This window comes from Drosophila miranda, chromosome XL (genome assembly GCF_003369915.1).
Source record: "Drosophila miranda strain MSH22 chromosome XL, D.miranda_PacBio2.1, whole genome shotgun sequence".
NCBI classification, from domain to species: Eukaryota; Metazoa; Arthropoda; class Insecta; order Diptera; family Drosophilidae; genus Drosophila; species Drosophila miranda.
Window position 1 is genome coordinate 19496267 of NC_046673.1, and position 20443 is coordinate 19516709.

Sequence of the window (20443 nt, forward strand, 5' to 3'; positions counted from 1 at the left end):
ATGCAGAGGAACACCTCCTGAAAAATCTGAACCACAATCTCAAACCTCAAACCTTTGAGCCCACTCGACGACTTTTGATATTTTGTTTACTCGATGTATTATCGGTATATTTGTGCGATAGGCGCCATTGCCATGCACAGTGTGTGTTATCTGTTAATCGATAGGCTGAGCGCACTTTGGTTGACCATTTAAAATGAGCCCTCGCTTTGGTAAGCCTTCTAAGTGTTTAATTTTCTAAATTCTGGCTTATACAATCTATTAACAAATATTCCAAAAACGAACAAACTAGCCAAAAATAGGTTGCAATTGTGTATCATTAAGTAGAAATGAGAATGATACGCCTAAGACTAATTAATATACGAGTATGTACATATATATGTTTTGTATGTACTTTAAAACGTGTCGTATCAAAAATTAGTACAATACAATACGATTATGTTAAGGCAAATTTTGAAAAAGTGCATTCTCATTCAAATGGTATCAGACATTTGGTTTTCCTTGCATCATAAAGTAGTGCTTTTGCGCTTACACTAAGTCCTAACAGGGATATAGGATACACGTTCTCTGTTGGTATGTGTTGGTGTGTTGGTGGTTTGCGTGTATATAAAGTAGAGGATCTGTTTCTGTTCCGAGTCTAAATGCTTGGTGTTGCTTCTGATATCAATATCTAGTATCCAGTGCCCCCATCACTCAGTTGATTGCATTTGATTGGTGGTCGGTGGTGTCCCACTCCCTCCACCAGATTTGACACATTTCTTTCAGCAGTTTGCTTTGCTTTGGGATTGGGTTGGGTTGGGGCTTTGATTGGGGTTTTGTTTGGGGTTAGCTAACTAGCAGCTGGGCAATCAATAAAACCCATGGAATATTCATAAATTGCCCTGGCCACAACCCCAACCCTTAGCCCCAGTCCTAGTGGGTCCCCCGCCTACTGTTTATTGGCCGTTACGATGGCGGGGAGTTCGGTGGTGGTGTTGGTGCGCGGCTGCTGGCGCTGTTTCTTTTGCTTCTGCTCCTGGGAGGTGGCAATCCGCTTCTTGAGCATCTGGAACGTCTGCTGCATGTTGCGCATCTGAAAGCGTATCGAGGTGCTGACGTCACGCTGCAGCTGCTGCACCTCCTGGATGTCTTTGCGCAGATTTTGGTACTCGTTCTTCACCTCGGTCATGGACTCGAGCAGCTCCATCACCTCCATCTCGTCCATCTGCTCCATTGTGGTCTGCTCCAGGCTGCGCTCCACCGCGTGTAGCTTGTGGGCCATCGTGTACAGCTGGGAGCCAGCATTGGCCACCTGCAGTGGGATTTTCGTTTCACACATCCTGTATCTATAGATATCTGCGAGTATATGGAATGTACATACCGATTTTTCCAGGGCGCTTATATCCTGGTAGCCCGTGGCGGTCTCCATCTTTGCTGGTGTCCGTTCCGTCCCCTAGCACTGGTGTGGCATCTCAATGTGGCAACAAAGAGGCTCGTTAGCTGCGCAAAATAATAGGTTTTCTATCAGGCGCCTGGCGGGAGCGCGCTCGCCTGCTGCTGAGTTGGTGGCATCCGAGCGAAAAAGCGAATCCTGTGGGGCGCTCGGCTATTTATACGCTCGGGCCCCACACACACACACACTCATGCTCCACACGTTGGGGAGTCCTGCTCTCTTCCGAATCCGCGCTGATGTCGGGTGTCCTGTGAATGGCGGCAACACTGGCCAATAGCGAAAGTAGTTTTAATTATGTTGACCAGGAAGCGGAAGTCCAGGCGCAACTTTGTTTGCCTTGGCGAAAGGTGGAATGCGGAAAATGAAAAGGAAAAGCAACAGCACGAGCTTCCTGGCTTGTGGATTGTGTTGCTGTTTTTCACACGAATTTTAATGTGGGTTAAACGATTTGCGCCTAAAAGAAAGCAATCCTATTTTTTTTTTATTGGTAATCGAATTTATTTAGAAGCTTTTGGGATTTTTTAGTGCTTAAGTCAACGCCAGATGATTTTGTTTTGTTTACCGTTAGTTATGTTTACAGTCTTAATTTTGTCTTTATTTTTTTTTAATTCCCCATTTTCTGCGATTGGTATTTTCTTTGCAAAAATGTTTATTTTAATAAAATATACATACATAAGTGCATATGTATGTATGGCTAATATTTAATTTTAATCTATGCTGATTTCACCCACAGTTGAACTGCCCGACACGTGCCATAGTCTGCACACTAAATTAGAATACATACAATAGTATGCATATACATATGTACTTGTATTTGTGATAATGTTATAAATACATATTGTTGTTTGTGACGAACAGAATATTGGATGCTCTCTCATTTCTCGAACACTACTTGATTTTCCCCTTGGCTCTCATCCCTTTGAAGATTAGGCTTCCCTACAAGCTATTTTTTTTTACAATTAAATGTATCAACTAAAAATATTTACTTGCTTAATTTTGATAACCATAAAGAGAAATTATTATTCAAATGGTCTTTCGACACTATAACGTATCCAACATTCCGACTAAGTTAATGCTTCTCAAAGGTAGGGTAACGTGCAAAAGACAAACATCGCGAAAACAAACTCACACAAGCACATGCCTATTCCGTCATATGCACGCACACACATACAACACAATGAAAGCTCGAGCCCCCAACGAATAACAAAAACAATAACAACAGCCGCTCCGCCAGGTTCTTGAGCCATATGTAGGTGTCTACGTGTGCGCTCCCGCTATCGTTAAACATATTGTGAGGCGGCCCCTCCGACCCCACCCCGAGCGGTAGCTCGCCATCACCAAACCACCATCCAGTTTGACAGTCTTTTCGACGGTCTGACGGCCTGCCCCTGTCCAGTCCCGCTGCCACAGCCCCTCAGACACTGCTCGTATATCAACAATCACACCATACACACGCTCGGGCCCCTACGACTTGGCACAGCCTCATAGCAATTGCTTTCAGTTCTAGTGGAACCACCGTTTGGACAGCACACGATCTCCATCTCGATCCCGAAACCTCTGACTGAGAAGCGGCCCGTTTTCGTTCACTCCTGCCCATATCCACCCACATCTCTGTCTCTCCAACCAGGATGGCCTTCCTGCGTGCAATCGGTGCTGAGGTAAGAGGGGGAAATGATTTCATTATCGATAAGCGCCAGTTGTGGCAGCACTGCATTCGTTTGCATGCATAAGTATTCACATGCATATGTATGCATGTATGTGCGTATGCACATGCAAGAGTGCAACAGCCATTCTGGTGAATGACTGACCTGCCACTCTCACTTTATATGTAGCTCTGTGTGCCATTGCGAGTATGTGCATGTGTGCGTGTGTGTGTGTGGCCGTGAAAAAGAAATGCCAATGGACAACACATGTTACGTAATGCCTCTGCTGTTCAGCAGCAGACGGCCAACAGAGCGGAGAAGATAGCAACGATCGCAAAATGCAAAAACAATTAGCAGAGAAAGAATTAGCAGAACATTTGAAAAGTTATAAAATACAATAAAACGCAATAAGCCGCGTATTTGGCGAACAATTCCATTCACATCACTTGTGGCATTTAATTGCCCGAAAAGCCATAAAAACGCATGTCTGCCGCCAGATGTGGGCCCACTGATAAGCGTGGGCGTGGCACGGCAACCCCCATGCCCATGCTATCAGGTTATCGAGCCGAGCAGAAATCCCCTCCCCACTGTACAAGTTGAGGTTAGGATTGCAATCCGTTTCGGAAATTCTGATAAAAATCAAGTTCTGGCAAATGAATCCGCTCTGAGACTATAGTATATGCTCATATTCCCTTTGCAGGCCCGCTACCTGACACAGCGCGCCTACTCCTCGGCCGCGCCCACCACCAAGCTGTTCATCGATGGAAAATTCGTAGAGTCCAAGACGAAGGAATGGATCGATGTGCACGATCCGGCCACAAACAAGGTGGTGACGCGTGTGCCGAAGGCCACACAGGATGAGATGCAAACGGCGCTGGAGTCGAACAAGAAGGCATTCCGGTCGTGGAGCAACCAGTCGATCCTGACCCGTCAGGCGGTCATGTTCAAGCTGCAGGCGTTGATCAAGGAAAACATGGGCGAGCTGGCCAAGAACATCACCAAGGAGCAGGGCAAGACCCTAGCCGATGCTGAGGGCGATGTTCTGCGCGGACTCCAGGTGGTGGAGCACTGCTGCAGCATTCCCTCCCTGCAGATGGGCGAGACGGTGGCCAATGTGGCACGCGACATGGATACATACTCGCTGGTGATGCCACTGGGTGTTACCGCTGGCATTGCTCCCTTCAACTTCCCCGCCATGATTCCTCTGTGGATGTTCCCCGTGGCCATCACCACCGGCAACACGATGCTGCTAAAGCCCTCTGAGCGAGTGCCGGGAGCCACCATGCTTCTGATGGAGCTGCTCAACGAGGCCGGCTGCCCCCCGGGCGTGGTCAACGTGATTCACGGCCAGCACGATGCAGTCAACTTCATCTGCGATGCCCCCGCCATCAAGGCCGTTTCCTTTGTGGGCTCCGACCAGGCCGGCAAGTACATCTACGAGCGCGCTGGCAAGAACGGCAAGCGTGTGCAGAGCAACATGGGCGCCAAGAACCACGGCGTGATCCTGTCCGATGCCAACAAGGAGAACACCCTGAACCAATTGGCGGGCGCCGCCTTTGGTGCTGCTGGTCAGCGCTGCATGGCTTTGTCCACGGCTGTGTTTGTGGGAGAAGCCCAGGGCTGGATTCCCGATCTGGTGGAGCGTGCCCAGAAGCTGAAGGTGAATGCCGGCCATGTGCCCGGCACCGATGTGGGACCCGTTATCAGTGCCGCCAGTCGCCAGCGCATTAATGACCTTATCGAATCCGGTGTGAAGGAGGGCGCCAAGCTCATCCTCGACGGGCGCAAGATCAGCGTGCCCGGCTTTGAGGATGGCTACTTTGTGGGACCCACCATCCTGAGCGATGTCACCCCCAGCATGAAGTGCTACACTGAGGAGATCTTTGGCCCCGTCCTGGTGATCCTCAAGGCCGACAATCTGGACGATGCCATCGACATTGTGAACGCCAATCCCTATGGCAACGGTACCGCCGTCTTCACCACCAACGGTGCGGCTGCCCGTAAGTTTGTCAACGAGATCGATGCCGGCCAGGTCGGTGTCAACGTCCCTATTCCCGTGCCCCTGCCCATGTTCTCCTTCACCGGCACACGTGGCTCCTTCCGCGGCGACCATCACTTCTACGGCAAACAAGGCATCAAGTTCTATACCCAGACCAAGACCGTCACCCAGCTGTGGCGCGAGACCGACGTGAACCACACCCAGGCAGCCGTGGCCATGCCCACCATGAAGTAGGACGGACGATGATTGAGAGGAGGACGAGGCGTAACTGTTCCACGTATTGAAATTCTAGATATATGCACAGGACGTATATAGAACCTAGATACAAAGAAATTATTGCATTTATTTTTGTGTCTGTTTATTTAGATTTAAGATGAAAATATAGTAAAGGAAATTAATGTGAAAACAATAAAAAGATTCAAAAACTTAACGATAACATAACTAATAACCAATCCAATCAAATAACCATACCACTGTGCCGGATTGTCGCGCTTTCCATCACAGTTCTTTGTTTCATTTTCCAGCACTGCCGCGCACCTGAATTAAAGAAATATCCGATACGATTTAAAAGGCATCTTATTTAACATGGTCATTCTGAATTTTACTAGCTTAAATAAAACATTTGGATATTTGAACACATAGCCCACCGAGTCTTGAGTGCGCCAAGAGCCAACCGAGAGCGCCAGCCACCAGCCAGCCGTGTGGCGCGGCCACTTATCTAATCTGACACCATCTTATCTAATCCGACACCCCCAAAAGTGTTTAAAATAGTCGATCCAATCACGAGGGATGACTCCCAAACGCCTGGGTGGCCACCAGCTCCCGAAAGGCACCCTCCTCCATGCGCATTAGGATGTCGTAGGTGCCCTGCTCCACGATACGACCTCCATCCAGCACAGCAATATTGTCCGCATTCCGGATCGTGCTCAGACGGTGGGCAATTGTCAGCACGGTGCGACCCTTGATAAGTCGGTCTAGGGCATTCTGCACCAGCTGCTCGGAGACGGCGTCCAATGCACTGGTCGCCTCGTCCAGCAGTAGTATGGTGGGATTCTGGGGCGGTAGATTATATAGCATTAGATGGGTTGGAGTTTTATTTGAGGATAATATCCTCAACGTCATACCTTTATCAACGCCCGGGCAATGGCCACTCGCTGCTTCTGGCCACCGCTTAGCATCATGCCGCGCTGGCCCACAAGCGTCTCCAGGCCATCGGGCAATTTGCTGGTAAATTGTCCGATATTCGCTTCCTCAACCACGCGCTGAAGCAGCTCCTCGCTTTGGTCCTCGCCGGGATTCACGCCGTACAGGATGTTCTCCCGTATCGTGCCGGAAAAGAGCACCGGCTCTTGGCTGACAGCGCCCACATTGTTGCGCAGCCACTGGGGATTGATGGTGCGCAGATCCATTCCATCCATCGTGATACTCCCCCCCTGGGGATCGTACAGTCGCAGCAGCAGCAGGGCTATCGTTGTTTTACCCGCTCCGGATCGACCAACAATGGCCGTTGTCTGACCGGGCATCAGGCTCAGCGAGAAGTCCTTGAGTACGAGGCTGTCGGGTCGCGTGGGGAAGCTGAAGCTGACACCGTGGAAACCGACATCGCCAACCGGTTTCGAGGTCGGAAGGAGTCCCACATCAAGGGGTATGCTGCACTTCCGATCGAGAATCTCCCAAATGCGCTCCGAGGCGCCAATCCCTTTGTTCAGCAGACTGTAGAAATTTGACAGGCCGTTCATGGACACGGCCACGTAGCCGGCATACAGCATGAAGGAGGTGAGGGCGCCGATGGTGAGCGAATTTTCAAGTACCAGGGTCCCGCCATAGTAAAGCACCGATATGATGATGAAGTTTCCCGAGAAACCCGTCTAAGAAATGCACGAAGGTCAGAAGAGGAGAGGAAGAGAAAATTAGGACTAGAGTTAGGTCTCACCAGGCCAAAGAAAATGGATCTGGCCCGTGTCTCCTTGTAGCCAATCTTCAGAGCCTCGTTCAGCTTCTCATCGAAGGCGATCACTTCCTGTTGCTCCCTGCAGAACGTTTTCACCGTCTTCACATTGCCGAATCGCTCCTCCGCGTACTTCATTATCTCCGCGTACTTGTCCAGCTCCGTTCTGGTGATGCGTCGAACATAGCGTCCATAAACAATGGCCATTCCAGCCATGGCCGGTACAACCAGCGCACTGACCATGGCTAGCTGTGGCGACGTGTAAATCTGCAATCAGATCGGTTCGCGTATTATGATGAGGCTGTTAACATAGCAGTTAGATAGAGGACGGGGACCCACCATCATGCCGCTGCCGACGGCAATCATGGCCAACGAGCGCAGGCCATCGGAGACATTCTGGCTCAGCGAGTTGCCCACCATGTAGGTGTCGTTGCTCAGTCGGTTGATAAGCTCCCCGGTGCCCTTCGTGTCGAACCAGCCCACTTCCTGCATGAGCATCGATCGGTACAGGCGCGAGCGGAGGAGACGCACAATGCGCAGAGCTGGAGGAGAAAGAGAGATGGATATTCATCCTTTTGCATATGGCATCTCCGCTACTCACCAGCATTGCCAAAAAGATAGACACGCGCAAAGTTCGCCAGGCCGCCCAGAACGAAGATACCGAAGAGCAATAAGGAGAACCGTTGAAGACCGTCAAGGGCCCCTTTATTCAGGCCACTCTTGTTGAACACCAAATCGATGACCTTCCCCAGAAAGAACGGCACGGACATGGTGATGGCCGAGGAGACCACTAGGCAGGCGATTCCCGCTGCAAAATGTAAATATTAGTATTTTTTTGCAGGACACTATGGGCTTGCTTACCTAAGAGCACCCATTTCTCCGACGCGACCAAATTGAGCAGACGCCCAAACTCCGACTTGCCCATTTTAAGACGGGCCTGCGCCGGGACAGCTTTGACATTTTTGACTAACACCTTTCCGCCTTGTGCCAGGCCTCGTCGCAGGCTCGGGACACAGGAGCCAACACCGGCACAGGCACTGCTACTCCACAAGCTCAGGATTGGTTTTCTCTGTTTCGCTTGCTGTGGTGCTCCAGGCGGTGGCCGGAGATTGCAGTGAAATTGTCGTAACAGCGGTCTTGTCAGTGGATTATATGAATTCAGAGCATTTCCTGATCTGATGATTTTTGAGAATAGTAGGCTTGGTTGGCCCTGTGTCAGCCTTGTACAGTGCAGAATCATCGTGATTATTTTATTTACAAGGTAGCACAGCAAGAAGGGACGATTTCAAAAACAAACAAAAAAATAACGAAAAGAAAGCCTCAAATGAATTGATATTTATGAAAACAAAATCCGAACAGCTGTTCGATGTTCGAATCTGGTCATACTGTTCGGAAGAGCTTCCCAACACTAGTTGGGCGGCAACACGTGCGCCTTTTGGTTAGTAAACAAAATACAACATGGGCTCAGGCAAAGGTAAGTTTTAGTCGATAATTACGGGATTTTAGACATAATGGTCCATATTTTTGCGCAGAATGCATAGCCTGGCTGTCAGACGAGGCAACCCCGTTTGCGGAACGTGTCGAGTTTGGCCTGAATTTGTGGCAATCTGTGGATTATACGTACTCCAACAAATACGAAGTGTTCATAGAATGGCTGGCCACATCCCTGCGCGGCAACGAGCTGCCGGTGGCACAACTGATGCGACTGTTCCAGCTGCGTGCGCAGCCGGGCATGGTCAGCCAGGACTGCAAAGCCTCATTGGTCCAGGCTCTGTTGAACACCATTGATCCCGCGAAATGTCAGGACAATACAGCCCTCAAGCTGCTGCAAAGCATGTTCAATTTCGATCTGCTCCAGGATGTATTGCGAGCCGACTACACACTCATCTGCCGCTGCTATGGCACACTCTTTGACTGCCAGCAAAGGTGCCTCAAGCTGAGAACTGAAGGACAGGCTGCGCAGGAGGAGCTGCAAACGGACGCAGAAATCGTTGTAGCCATGATCAAGCAGCTGGCCGAGATTGCCCGCCGTTCCCAAAAGGTACGCAAGCTCCGAGTCTGCTACGATGAGCTGACAGTGCGTCCTTTGGTGGAGCTGATGCTCAACCTGAAGTCGTCCTGCATCGAGGAGATGGCTGGCCTGGAGAAGCAGATGCAGGGCCAGTTCATCCTATCGCGCATCTCCAACCAGCCCCTGCACGTGGTGCTGCTGCTCCTCGAGTGCAGCGTCCTGAATAGCCGCTACGATACCGACCTTCTATCCCAACTCCTTACAATGGTACTCGAAGAGAGAGCTGTCGACGGGCCACAGCACAGCCTGACACTGGTTGCCTACATGCTGGAGACACTGCGCAAATACGACGTATCCCTGCAATTTCCCATGGCCAAGGAACAGCCACAAGACACAAATCCCAATCCGGAGGCGTCCACCTCCGATGGCGAGAATGTTCCAACGGTTGTCTTAAAGACGAAGACAAAGGCGAAAGCGAAAGCGAAGAAAGAGTCGGAGATAGAGACTGCGAAAAATGGCAAACAAACTAGTGCCTTTGTGTATGTATCGGAGCAACTGCTGCAGCTGGTCAAGAAGCACAAACAGCATCATCTGCGGCCAGTTCTGATGCTGCTGTGCTCGGCACTGCGACTGAATCCGCTGTTGCTGGAGTCCAGCAGCTATCAGATCACCATCTGGATGATGACAGCCCCCAAGAGGAGCGCCGAGGAGGAGCATTTGTATTCCGCGTACCTTGTACTGTTGCTGGACATGTTCCGGCGTCTGAGTCGGTCCGAGCGCTTCATTATGAACCTGCTCAAGTCGCTCAAGGATTGGCTGGCCAAATACCAGCTGCCATCGACAGGGGTGCCCGGCAAGAGGAAGCGCGAGCAGGAGCCGGAGGAAGGCGACGACCTTGACCCCGAAGAGAAGCGTTTCATCAGCCTGATCTTTACAGAATGCGTGCCAGCGACAGGCTCGTCAGAGCCCTCAGTGAACGATGAATTCAAACATTTGGCGCATTTTTGGCCCAGCCACTCGGCCGGTGCCGCCTTCTCAGCTCTGGTGGGGCTGCTCAAGGCTAAGCCATCGATGGTAATTTGGAAGACCCTGCTGCACGCCTTGATGGAGCTCCTGCAGGACACTCCACCCACAGAGATTCTGCCCGCGAACCAGGAGTTCGCCCGAGAGCTGATCGTCGCCCTGCTCTGTCAGTATCTGCAGGGCACCCGCCTCACCGAGCATCTGCATCTTTATCTGGAGGAGGTGGACGAACAGATGAACCGCACGGCCGAATTGCTAGAGCGGTTCGGCCGACTGCTGCTTAGCCAGGAGCATAACCGTCGCTCCATGGACGCCTTTCTCGAGTGCCTGAAGTGGGCCAGGAGCTACGAGGTGCTCCTGTTCCACTACTGGACGGATGCCAAGCCCAAGACTCGCACCCAGCGGCGTCGCAGCTTCCTGCCACCCGACCAGTGGCGGCTCATCCAGCAGCGGGTCTTCAACTTCGGCACGACCGCCTGTGGCCAGCGCCTGCAGCGTCTCGAGCTGCAGCTGGTCGAAAGCGGCTGGCTGGCGGAGGAAGCCTTGGCCGATCTGGTCAACAACCAGCAGCTGCACACGCTCTCGCGGCAACAAAAGCAGCTGCGCCTCCAACAGAGGCTGAACGACCTGGATCGGGACACCGTCATGGAGGATGCTGAGTGCGTAGAGCTGCTCTGTCTACAGCAACTGATCGATTATGCTGCGGCCCTACGGACAGCCAATGTCAAGGGGTCGCTGCTGGCCAAACTGAAGCTGGAAGAGCTGCCAGAGGAGGCCCCCCTGGCGGCCACCATTCACAAGAAGGCAGCGCCCGGCAAGGAGTTGAAATTGCCCCCCTCGCAGCAGTTGATAGAGTTTCTGCAAGTGCAGCATCACAACGAGCTGCCTAGTAAGATTAAGTTCCGTCTCTGGCTGACGCTGCTCGCCCTCTATCATGATTTGAGTCGCAGCGACCAGCAGCAGCAGGCCATAGATGTGCTGGAGCAACTGATAGGTAAGTAATGGGAATGATGATCCCCATTTCCATTTTCATTTCATCGGCATCTGCAACTCTCTGCATTCAACAGATCTGATGCACTTTGGTCAGCCGTTGCCCATCTGCAGTCAATTTCCACAGCTGCGGGAGCTGCTCTCGTTGGTGCCCACCACTTCCGCGACTGGCTGGAAGTTCTACGAGACGCTCTTTTCTCGCTGCATCCGCCTTCACGCGGCTGGCAGCGAGGCCTTCCTCGCCAGCTGTTCGCAGTACATCAAGGAAGAGCTGGGCGTCACCATGAAGCTGCCCGCGGAGGGGCTACGTTTCTTGCTGCTGGCCATTGAAACGACAGCAGCCGCCACAGGACCCCATGCCAAGCATATGCAGCGACAGGTGCAGCCGCTGCTGGAGATCTTTGGCCAGATTGTGGCGCACAAGTTCCGGCCAACAAAGAAGAAGGAAACGTCCGACTACAAATCGTTTGTGGATGAAACAATCAAAAGCTATGGCACCTATGTCAGCAGCTGCATCAATCGGGCAGACAAGCAGAAGAAGGCGGCCGCCTCAGAGGACGCCCAGACAGCGACGACGGTTGAGGCGGCGCAGGACGTGCAACCCATAGATGAGGACTTTCGACGCATCTGCAAGATCTACATTGGACACTCGGTGAGAGTCGCTTCAAATGGAGATCAAAGATCCTCTATTAACTGATTGTACCCTTTGCTCCCTGTTCCCTGCAGCTAAACTACAAGAATCCACATGCCCTGAGGCTGCTTAATGTGGCCATCTCCCATCGCCAGAAGCTGCATTTTGATCCAGACGAAGTCGAATTCGTGCTCAGTAGCTATTGGAAGCAGCTCTACTCAGATATAGCTGCCGGCGATATTGCGGCCCTGGATGTCAACTGCCTGGAGCTGGCCTTCCCGCTGATCATTGGCTACAAGACCAAAGAGGATCTGTTGGTTCTGCTGCGCATGCTCACCTCGGAGGTGCAGGGTTTACCCACGCCCCTGAGCCCGAGCCACCGGACCGAACTGCAGAATGTCCTAACCATACTATCCTTTATCGCCAAATGCTCTGTGAGCACCATCAAGGGAGCGGTAAGTCCAGCACTGGGCTGGGGCTCTCTCATTCCCTGATAACCAGCCTTTCTTTTGTGCCCCCGGCAGATGATCAACAAACATTTTGAGATTGTCAGCACCAACGTGGCCGGCCGCCTGAAGGACAATACCCACAACAGCAAGAGCTTCGCCCTCATCCTGCTGGAGGCTCAGCGCAACTTGGCCAACAATCGGACAGTGCCGCTGACAAACGAGTCCCTGGAATACCTGTTTGGCACCATGAGTGTGGTGGCCATCGATCAATTCATCGAGCGCGGCGGCAACTGGACCGATTTTAACCAGCTCTATGCAGCGCTCACCGACAACTGTGTGGTGCTGCTGCGTCAGCATTCGAACCTAGTGTCCGATCGGGCTGGCCAGCTGTCCGCCGTCTGTGAGACTCTGATAAAGGCCATTGTCGGCTATCGGCCCGGTCGACAGAGGGCCCAGGACCTCACCGAGTTGGAGCTAGACGGACTTGCCGAGCTCGGCCTCAAGCTAGCCACGGTGATGGCCAGCATTGGGGCCACACAGTCGCTGCCCTTGAAGCGAGTCGCTCCGTTTCTTCTGACATTCACCATCAATCAGATGGTGGAAACGGAGCGCCCAACCACCATCTTTGAGAAGGTTCGTATCGCAAATTGATGTTGAGAGAGAGAGAGAGAGATATTGTTCATAATTGGCATGTCCTTTTTGTGTTGCAGGTCAAAGTGAACATGGAGCGCGTGTGCCACGAGTTGATTGGCATAAGCGACCACCGGTCGGGTCAGTTTATCCTGCGGCACAACACCACAGCGGGGACGAACATGTACACCAGACTGCTCAAGGACCACGACAAGTATCACAAGTTCAGGGGCAAGGTGTAAAGTAAGGAAGGAAATCTTCATTTCTTTTCTGTTGTTGTTCCACAAAATACATTTATCTCTACATTAGCACGTGAATATAAATTAATAGAGAATAAACCAATAATCAGACATAGACAAAGCTGGCATCTATCCCTAATTTCTGCTCAGGATTAGTATTCTGCCTAAGTGCATAGCGAAGGTGCAAATGCACTTGTTGTTCATTGCCAATGCAAGAAAAGGTCTCCCAATGAGAAGATACAAAAATATATTAAAATATCTACGAGTCGATTTATGTATGTACGCTTGATATGCATTTCGTTTTAACGCAATCAAAGCAATGCCACGGAGCAAGCGCAAACGTTCCATGGACTCCATTTTGCTACCATCGTCAGCCACGTGGCCTTTTCGCCATTTAATCATCATTTTTAGTTAACCTCAATTTTTCAAACATTTTGCGTGCGGAAATGTTATACAGCAGGGACTCCATTTTCTCAGCCTGCAAATGGCTTCCATTAAAATTTCTGCAAACTTTGCGGTTAAGACGTAGCTACGTGTTGCTTACATGTTGTACCGAGTACCGCCATATTGGAAGCCAACAAAAAAAAACGGAACCACGTGTCTTAAAAAATTGTAAAAAAAAGCCTGGTCAAGGATCTTGAGAAAGTGCCACTTATTCTTTGGAAATGTGTTTTAGCGTTCTTTGTAAGTGTCCAGTGGCTTTGCGGGGGATTCAATGACCAGGTTTTGATTATATGTATTTATTTGTTTCCAACTTGTTGTTCTGCAACATACATACATACATATAGGTGAACACAGGAATATTGGAATCGTTTTTAGTGTTGTGTGTTTGTGTATGTGTGTTGGAGCGGCGTGAATCGAACATAAATTGTGTAAATTTCCCCCGGAGCTTAAACTAGAATCAGTGTATGTGTTGTGTAGTGTGTTGTATGTGGCGGAGAAGGAACCAGCCCGATTTACTTATTGCCTAAGCATAATACATTTGGCATCGCTCGCACAACGGATCATCGGCCTCATCAAAATGATTACCACTGCATGGACAAAAGAAAATACAGAGAAAACGATTGGCATACTTGTATAGTGCAAGCACACAAGCAAAAACACACGCATGTACTCACAATACAGTAACGCATGCGCGGCAAATGAAATTGGAACACTCGCGGCAGGAGTAGCCGCACTCCTCGCACAAGTAATTAGTGCAGTTGCCACAACGGTCGTGTATTAGGGTCTGACGCTGGCAGCAGCGTGAGCGCTTGCGCTCCAGGCGAGGATTTACGATATCAATCGCCATGTTTCGAATTGAAATGCTGCCGTTGCCTGTGAGTCCATATAGCATATGTTGCCCCGTCGATGGAGCGTTTGTACCGTTTCCAGCGTTGGTGGTGGCACCGTTAGCCGTAGTGCCGTCAGAGCTCGGAGATGCTGCAGCTGCAGCAACGGCACCGGCAAACAACAGCATTTTAGTTTTTTCTGCAAGTGGAAAAGGGCGGAGAACCATTTTGGTTTATTATTTGTTATGTGCGACGCTTTTGCCGGTTAAATTTCTAGTTTATTTACCATGTACTTGCTTCATTTTTTCCGGATCAGAAGCGTCGCTTATTTTCTGTGTGACTAGAACCTTGCTCTGAGTTTTATTATTGTTCAAAGTATCCTCAGTGGGCGAACGGGAGCGTTTGACTGATTTGGCCTGCTGGATAACTGGCGCCGGAGCGGAATACATATTTAATAAAAACACCAAAAAAGAACTTATTTTAGCACAGGGCCACATTGAGTGCTGCAAAACGGACAAGCTTAGTGCAAGTGTAGGTGAACGCGAATTTGAATATTTGAATATGTGCTTTGTAGAAAAGAAAGAAATAACTGAATTTTTGTGCCAAAAACAGCAAGCATTTGTTCTGATTTGTTTCAAATCATAAAGTACACAAATAATTAAGACTGATTGCTAGGATGTGCTTACGTTTTTAGTGGGCTTTTGTGGATCCAAACTTTCAAAGTCGGGATAGTAATGTTTAAAAAGTTATTAAACAAATGTGTTTATGTCATTTCTGCGACTCTGCCGATTTTAGCAAATATTTGGCCCTTTTTTTTTAGGAAACGAGTTCCGCCGTTTGACGATATAGATGACGGGCGGTCATGTGAAGTGCTTGAAGTGCTGTACGTCCAAGCGATGGACTTACCTGGAGTTTATCCAAATAAATTTGGGAAACAAGATGTATGTTCTTCTCCAGTACAGCAATCCGAATTGTCATAAATAGATTTCAGCTTTGTGTGTTTTTTTCTCTAAATTTCAAATATGCCAATGTGACGTGCGTCTAATGGCACTAGATTCAGTGCTGCAAATTACACTGTTGCTGTAGCAAGCACTGAATTAGTTACTATTCGAGCTCATTCACTTTCAAACAATTTCTATTTGGCGCGCACCACTCGTATCTAGTCGATAGTATCGATAGCCGAACTTGAATCGGGTAAGGCTCTCTTTGTAAACCGTGTTTAAGTCAAAATACAATACATGCGAGTACTTAAAAGTAGTTAATCTTGTAGAAAATTTATTCATCAATAGGATAAAATTATGTGGGCACAGCTGAGAGATCTAGGTAGCTATTAATATTCCACGGAATATCAAAATCGAGGAATGTGTATAACTGAACTTGAATTCGTCAGTATATTTACGGTATATTTTTAAAATGAGATGGTATATTTTGGTATATTTCTGAGGGTCAGACGGTAGATTTCATCGATAAGTCCGCGGTCACACTGATACTATTCGCGACTACTATAGAAAACATGAAATTTCCTGTCGCCGACTGCTGTATACAAATCCACCCAGGGACTGAAAGCGCAATCACCAAGTACATCACACACAACCGCGGGGGGGTCGCGCGCACTTACGTGTCGTCCACAAATATAAAAAAATGGTAAGTCCAAGTCATAGCCTCCTCCCATCCGCCGCCCACCGTGCTCGGACTGGCCAATGGTACTGGTGTTGATACAAACTACTCCTTTTCTTGGACAGCATGCTGCACCCATGTCGACGGTGGAGGTGCCTGGAAAGCCTGGTCAAGGATCTTGAGAAAGTGCCACTTATTCTTTGGAAATGTGTTTTAGCGTTCTTTCTAAGTGTCCAGTGGCTTTGCGGGGGATTCAATGACCAGGTTTTGATTATATGTATTTATTTGTTTCCAACTTGTTGCTCTGCAACATACATATGTACATATAGGTGAACACAGGAATATTGGAATCGTTTTTAGCGTTGTGTGTTTGTGTATGTGTGTTGGAGCGACGTGAATCGAACATAAATTGTGTAAATTTCCCCCGGAGCTTAAACTAGAATCAGTGTATGTGTTGTGCAGTGTGTTGTATGTGGCGGAGAAGGAACCAGCCCGATTAACGTATTGCCTAAGCATAATACATTTGGCATCGCTCGCACAACGGATCATCGGCCTCATCAAAATGATTACCACTGCATGGGCAAAAGAAAATACAGAGAAAACGATTGGCATACTTGTATAGTGCAAGCACATAAGCAAAAACACACGCATGTACTCACAATACAGTAACGCATGCGCGGCAAATGAACTTGGAACACTCGCGGCAGGAGTAGCCGCACTCCTCGCACAAGTAATTAGTGCAGTTGCCACAACGGTCGTGTATTAGGGTCTGACGCTGGCAGCAGCGTGAGCGCTTGCGCTCCAGGCGAGGATTTACGATATCAATCGCCATGTTTCGAATTGAAATGCTGCCGTTGCCTGTGAGTCCATATAGCATATGTTGCCCCGTCGATGGAGCGTTTGTACCGTTTCCAGCATTGGTGGTGGCACCGTTAGCCGTAGTGCCGTCAGAGCTCGGAGATGCTGCAGCTGCAGCAACGGCACCGGCAAACAACAGCATTTTAGTTTTTTCTGCAAGTGGAAAAGGGCGGAGAACCATTTTGGTTTATTATTTGTTATGTGCGACGCTTTTGCCGGTTAAATTTCTAGTTTATTTACCATGTTCTTGCTTCATTTTTTCCGGATCAGAAGCGTCGCTTATTTTCTGTGTGACTAGAACCTTGCTCTGAGTTTTATTATTTTTCAAAGTATCCTCAGTGGGCGAACGGGAGCGTTTGACTGATTTTGCCTGCTGGATAACTGGCGCCGGAGCGGAATACATATTTAATAAAAACACCAAAAAATAACTTATTTTAGCACAGGGCCACACTGAGTGTTGCAAAACGGACAAGCTTAGTGCAAGTGTAGGTGAACGCGAATTTGAATATTTGAATATGTGCTTTGTAGAAAAGAAAGAAATAACTGCATTTTTGTGCCAAAAACAGAAAGCCTTTGTTCTGATCTGTTTCAAATCATAGAGTACACAAATAATTAAGACTATTCAACTTGCTTGCCTTACTGATTGCTAGGATGTGCTTACGTTTTTAGTGGGCTTTTGTGGATCCAAACTTTCAAAGTCGAGATAGTAATGTTTAAAAAGTTATTAAACATATGTATTTATGTCATTTCTGCGACTCTGCCGATTTAGCAAATATTTGGCGCTTTTTTTTTAGGAAACGAGTTCCGCCGTTTGACGATATAGATGACGGGCGGTCATGTGAAGTGCTTGAACTTTTCTGTACGTCCAAGCGATGGACTTACCTGGAGTTTATCCAAATAAATTTGGGAAACAATAAGATGTATGTTCTTCTCCAGTACAGCAATCCGAATTGTCATAAATAGATTTCAGCTTTGTGTGTTTTTTTCTCTAAATTTCAAATATGCCAATGTGACGTGCGTCTAATGGCACTAGATTCAGTGCTGCAAATTACACTGTTGCTGTAGCAAGCACTGAATTAGTTACTATTCGAGCTCATTCACTTTCAAACAATTTCTATTTGGCGCGCACCACTCGTATCTAGTCGATAGTATCGATAGCCGAACTTGAATCGGGTAAGGCTCTCTTTGTAAACCGTGTTTAAGTCAAAATACAATACATGCGAGTACTTAAAAGTAGTTAATCTTGTAGAAAATTTATTCATCAATAGGATAAAATTATGTGGGCACAGCTGAGAGATCTAGGTAGCTATTAATATTCCACGGAATATCAAAATCGAGGAATGTGTATAACTGAACTTGAATTCGTCAGTATATTTACGGTATATTTTTAAAATGAGATGGTATATTTTGGTATATTTCTGAGGGTCAGACGGTAGATTTCATCGATAAGTCCGCGGTCACACTGATACTATTCGCGACTACTATAGAAAACATGAAATTTCCTGTCGCCGACTGCTGTATACAAATCCACCCAGGGACTGAAAGCGCAATCACCAAGTACATCACACACAACCGCGGGGGGTCGCGCGCACTTACGTGTCGTCCACAAATATAAAAAAGTGGTAAGTCCAAGTCATAGCCTCCTCCCATCCGCCGCCCACCGTGCTCGGACTGGCCAATGGTACTGGTGTTGATACAAACTACTCCTTTTCTTGGACAGCATGCTGCACCCATGTCGACGGTGGAGGTGCCTGGAAAGCCTGGTCAAGGATCTTGAGAAAGTGCCACTTATTCTTTGGAAATGTGTTTTAGCGTTCTTTCTAAGTGTCCAGTGGCTTTGCGGGGGATTCAATGACCAGGTTTTGATTATATGTATTTATTTGTTTCCAACTTGTTGCTCTGCAACATACATATGTACATATAGGTGAACACAGGAATATTGGAATCGTTTTTAGCGTTGTGTGTTTGTGTATGTGTGTTGGAGCGACGTGAATCGAACATAAATTGTGTAAATTTCCCCCGGAGCTTAAACTAGAATCAGTGTATGTGTTGTGTAGTGTGTTGTATGTGGCGGAGAAGGAACCAGCCCGATTTACGTATTGCCTAAGCATAATACATTTGGCATCGCTCGCACAACGGATCATCGGCCTCATCAAAATGATTACCACTGCATGGGCAAAAGAAAATACAGAGAAAACGATTGGCATACTTGTATAGTGCAAGCACATAAGCAAAAACACACGCATGTACTCACAATACAGTAACGCATGCGCGGCAAATGAACTTGAAACACTCGCGGCAGGAGTAGCCGCACTCCTCGCACAAGTAATTAGTGCAGTTGCCACAACGGTCGTGTATTAGGGTCTGACGCTGGCAGCAGCGTGAGCGCTTGCGCTCCAGGCGAGGATTTACGATATCAATCGCCATGTTTCGAATTGAAATGCTGCCGTTGCCTGTGAGTCCATATAGCATATGTTGCCCCGTCGATGGAGCGTTTCTACCGTTTCCAGCATTGGTGGTGGCACCGTTAGCCGTAGTGCCGTCAGAGCTCGGAGATGCTGCAGCTGCAGCAACGGCACCGGCAAACAACAGCATTTTAGTTTTTTCTGCAAGTGGAAAAGGGCGGAGAACCATTTTGGTTTATTATTTGTTATGTGCGACGCTTTTGCCGGTTAAATTTCTAGTTTATTTACCATGTTCTTGCTTCATTTTTTCCGGATCAGAAGCGTCGCTTATTTTCTGTGACTAGAACCTTGCTCTGAGTTTTATTATTTTTCAAAGTATCCTCAGTGGGCGAACGGGAGCGTTTGAATGATTTGGCCTGCTGGATAACTGGCGCCGGAGCGGAATACATATTTAATAAAAACACCAAAAAAGAACTTATTTTAGCACAGGGCCACATTGAGTGCTGCAAAACGGACAAGCTTAGTGCAAGTGTAGGTGAACGCGAATTTGAATATTTGAATATGTGCTTTGTAGAAAAGAAAGAAATAACTGCATTTTTGTGCCAAAAACAGAAAGCCTTTGTTCTGATCTGTTTCAAATCATAGAGTACACAAATAATTAAGACTATTCAACTTGCTTGCTTTACTGATTGCTAGGATGTGCTTACGTTTTTAGTGGGCTTTTGTGGATCCAAACTTTCAAAGTCGAGATAGTAATGTTTAAAAAGTTATTAAACATATGTATTTATGTCATTTCTGCGACTCTGCCGATTTAGCAAATATTTGGCGCTTTTTTTTTAGGAAACGAGTTCCGCCGTTTGACGATATAGATGACGGGCGGTCATGTGAAGTGCTTGAACTTTTCTGTACGTCCAAGCGATGGACTTACCTGGAGTTTATCCAAATAAATTTGGGAAACAATAAGATGTATGTTCTTCTCCAGTACAGCAATCCGAATTGTCATAAATAGATTTCAGCTTTGTGTGTTTTTTTCTCTAAATTTCAAATATGCCAATGTGACGTGCGTCTAATGGCACTAGATTCAGTGCTGCAAATTACACTGTTGCTGTAGCAAGCACTGAATTAGTTACTATTCGAGCTCATTCACTTTCAAACAATTTCTATTTGGCGCGCACCACTCGTATCTAGTCGATAGTATCGATAGCCGAACTTGAATCGGGTAAGGCTCTCTTTGTAAACCGTGTTTAAGTCAAAATACAATACATGCGAGTACTTAAAAGTAGTTAATCTTGTAGAAAAT

General features: G+C 48.0%; 7 protein-coding genes and 2 long non-coding RNA genes across 10 annotated transcripts; 4 read left to right on the forward strand and 5 right to left on the reverse strand.

Annotated features, from left to right (window-relative positions):
- Nucleotides 1-200: 200 nt before the first annotated feature.
- LOC108151009 lies at nucleotides 201-1908 on the reverse strand. The gene is made up of 2 exons (XM_017279370.2): nucleotides 1358-1908; nucleotides 201-1288 (listed from the first exon to the last, which is right to left on the reverse strand). The coding sequence occupies exons 1-2, from the start codon at nucleotides 1403-1405 to the stop codon at nucleotides 926-928; spliced, it is 411 nt and encodes a 136-aa protein (XP_017134859.1). The 5' UTR covers nucleotides 1406-1908; the 3' UTR covers nucleotides 201-925.
- Nucleotides 1909-2892: 984 nt separating this feature from the next.
- On the forward strand, nucleotides 2893-5501 carry LOC108163680 (probable methylmalonate-semialdehyde dehydrogenase [acylating], mitochondrial). The gene is made up of 2 exons (XM_017299109.2): nucleotides 2893-3087; nucleotides 3773-5501. Exons 1-2 carry the CDS (start codon nucleotides 3058-3060, stop codon nucleotides 5303-5305), a joined length of 1563 nt encoding a protein of 520 aa, XP_017154598.1. The 5' UTR covers nucleotides 2893-3057; the 3' UTR covers nucleotides 5306-5501.
- Nucleotides 5413-8364, reverse strand: LOC108163671 (ATP-binding cassette sub-family B member 10, mitochondrial). Its single transcript, XM_017299100.2, has 6 exons — nucleotides 7881-8364; nucleotides 7621-7827; nucleotides 7359-7561; nucleotides 7005-7286; nucleotides 6196-6939; nucleotides 5413-6124 (listed from the first exon to the last, which is right to left on the reverse strand). Exons 1-6 carry the CDS (start codon nucleotides 8257-8259, stop codon nucleotides 5852-5854), a joined length of 2088 nt encoding a protein of 695 aa, XP_017154589.1. The 5' UTR covers nucleotides 8260-8364; the 3' UTR covers nucleotides 5413-5851.
- Nucleotides 8365-8382: 18 nt separating this feature from the next.
- On the forward strand, nucleotides 8383-13113 carry LOC108161255. The gene is made up of 6 exons (XM_033390609.1): nucleotides 8383-8493; nucleotides 8552-11047; nucleotides 11121-11695; nucleotides 11770-12129; nucleotides 12199-12756; nucleotides 12834-13113. Exons 1-6 carry the CDS (start codon nucleotides 8478-8480, stop codon nucleotides 12993-12995), a joined length of 4167 nt encoding a protein of 1388 aa, XP_033246500.1. The 5' UTR covers nucleotides 8383-8477; the 3' UTR covers nucleotides 12996-13113.
- A 477-nt stretch (nucleotides 13114-13590) lies between these two features.
- Nucleotides 13591-14826, reverse strand: LOC117187786 (apoptosis regulatory protein Siva-like). Its single transcript, XM_033390631.1, has 3 exons — nucleotides 14550-14826; nucleotides 14111-14462; nucleotides 13591-14023 (listed from the first exon to the last, which is right to left on the reverse strand). The coding sequence occupies exons 1-3, from the start codon at nucleotides 14758-14760 to the stop codon at nucleotides 13960-13962; spliced, it is 627 nt and encodes a 208-aa protein (XP_033246522.1). The 5' UTR covers nucleotides 14761-14826; the 3' UTR covers nucleotides 13591-13959.
- Nucleotides 14827-15718: 892 nt separating this feature from the next.
- LOC117187808 lies at nucleotides 15719-16235 on the forward strand. Its single transcript, XR_004472363.1, has 2 exons — nucleotides 15719-15907; nucleotides 16006-16235. It is a non-coding gene; the product is annotated as an uncharacterized LOC117187808 (long non-coding RNA).
- Nucleotides 16146-17237, reverse strand: LOC117187794 (apoptosis regulatory protein Siva-like). Its single transcript, XM_033390645.1, has 3 exons — nucleotides 16979-17237; nucleotides 16540-16891; nucleotides 16146-16452 (listed from the first exon to the last, which is right to left on the reverse strand). Exons 1-3 carry the CDS (start codon nucleotides 17139-17141, stop codon nucleotides 16389-16391), a joined length of 579 nt encoding a protein of 192 aa, XP_033246536.1. The 5' UTR covers nucleotides 17142-17237; the 3' UTR covers nucleotides 16146-16388.
- Nucleotides 17238-18146: 909 nt separating this feature from the next.
- Nucleotides 18147-18762, forward strand: LOC117187812. Its single transcript, XR_004472368.1, has 2 exons — nucleotides 18147-18360; nucleotides 18459-18762. It is a non-coding gene; the product is annotated as an uncharacterized LOC117187812 (long non-coding RNA).
- LOC108164604 (apoptosis regulatory protein Siva) lies at nucleotides 18599-19715 on the reverse strand. Of its 2 annotated transcripts, XM_017300444.2 has the most exons (3): nucleotides 19432-19715; nucleotides 18993-19344; nucleotides 18599-18905 (listed from the first exon to the last, which is right to left on the reverse strand). In XM_017300444.2, exons 1-3 carry the CDS (start codon nucleotides 19445-19447, stop codon nucleotides 18842-18844), a joined length of 432 nt encoding a protein of 143 aa, XP_017155933.2. In that variant the 5' UTR covers nucleotides 19448-19715; the 3' UTR covers nucleotides 18599-18841. The 2 variants fall into 2 exon arrangements, with proteins under 2 accessions (XP_017155933.2, XP_017155932.2); XM_017300443.2 differs by lacking the exon at nucleotides 19432-19715 and having other exon boundaries at nucleotides 18993-19391.
- Nucleotides 19716-20443: the final 728 nt, after the last annotated feature.

Bases quoted from the DNA above. Each gene is read 5' to 3' on its own strand.
- LOC108151009 (XM_017279370.2), bottom strand. From the start codon at position 1,405: ATGGAGACCGCCACGGGCTACCAGGATATAAGCGCCCTGGAAAAATCG. The intron at 1,289-1,357 runs GTATGTACATTC...ATCCCACTGCAG, and splicing joins TAAGCGCCCTGGAAAAATCG to GTGGCCAATGCTGGCTCCCA.
- LOC108163680 (XM_017299109.2), top strand. From the start codon at position 3,058: ATGGCCTTCCTGCGTGCAATCGGTGCTGAG. The intron at 3,088-3,772 runs GTAAGAGGGGGA...TTCCCTTTGCAG, and splicing joins TGCGTGCAATCGGTGCTGAG to GCCCGCTACCTGACACAGCG.
- LOC108163671 (XM_017299100.2), bottom strand. From the start codon at position 8,259: ATGATTCTGCACTGTACAAGGCTGACACAGGGCCAACCAAGCCTACTA. The intron at 7,562-7,620 runs GTGAGTAGCGGA...TTTCTCCTCCAG, and splicing joins CTATCTTTTTGGCAATGCTG to CTCTGCGCATTGTGCGTCTC. The intron at 6,125-6,195 runs GTATGACGTTGA...CTACCGCCCCAG, and splicing joins TTGCCCGGGCGTTGATAAAG to AATCCCACCATACTACTGCT.
- LOC108161255 (XM_033390609.1), top strand. The intron at 12,130-12,198 runs GTAAGTCCAGCA...TGCCCCCGGCAG, and splicing joins TGAGCACCATCAAGGGAGCG to ATGATCAACAAACATTTTGA. The intron at 12,757-12,833 runs GTTCGTATCGCA...TTTGTGTTGCAG, and splicing joins CAACCACCATCTTTGAGAAG to GTCAAAGTGAACATGGAGCG.
- LOC117187786 (XM_033390631.1), bottom strand. From the start codon at position 14,760: ATGTGGCCCTGTGCTAAAATAAGTTCTTTTTTGGTGTTTTTATTAAAT. The intron at 14,463-14,549 runs GTAAATAAACTA...TTCCACTTGCAG, and splicing joins AAAAATGAAGCAAGTACATG to AAAAAACTAAAATGCTGTTG. The intron at 14,024-14,110 runs GTGAGTACATGC...TTGTCCATGCAG, and splicing joins CGCGCATGCGTTACTGTATT to TGGTAATCATTTTGATGAGG.
- LOC117187794 (XM_033390645.1), bottom strand. From the start codon at position 17,141: ATGTATTCCGCTCCGGCGCCAGTTATCCAGCAGGCAAAATCAGTCAAA. The intron at 16,892-16,978 runs GTAAATAAACTA...TTCCACTTGCAG, and splicing joins AAAAATGAAGCAAGAACATG to AAAAAACTAAAATGCTGTTG. The intron at 16,453-16,539 runs GTGAGTACATGC...TTGCCCATGCAG, and splicing joins CGCGCATGCGTTACTGTATT to TGGTAATCATTTTGATGAGG.
- LOC108164604 (XM_017300443.2), bottom strand. From the start codon at position 19,372: ATGGTTCTCCGCCCTTTTCCACTTGCAGAAAAAACTAAAATGCTGTTG. The intron at 18,906-18,992 runs GTGAGTACATGC...TTGCCCATGCAG, and splicing joins CGCGCATGCGTTACTGTATT to TGGTAATCATTTTGATGAGG.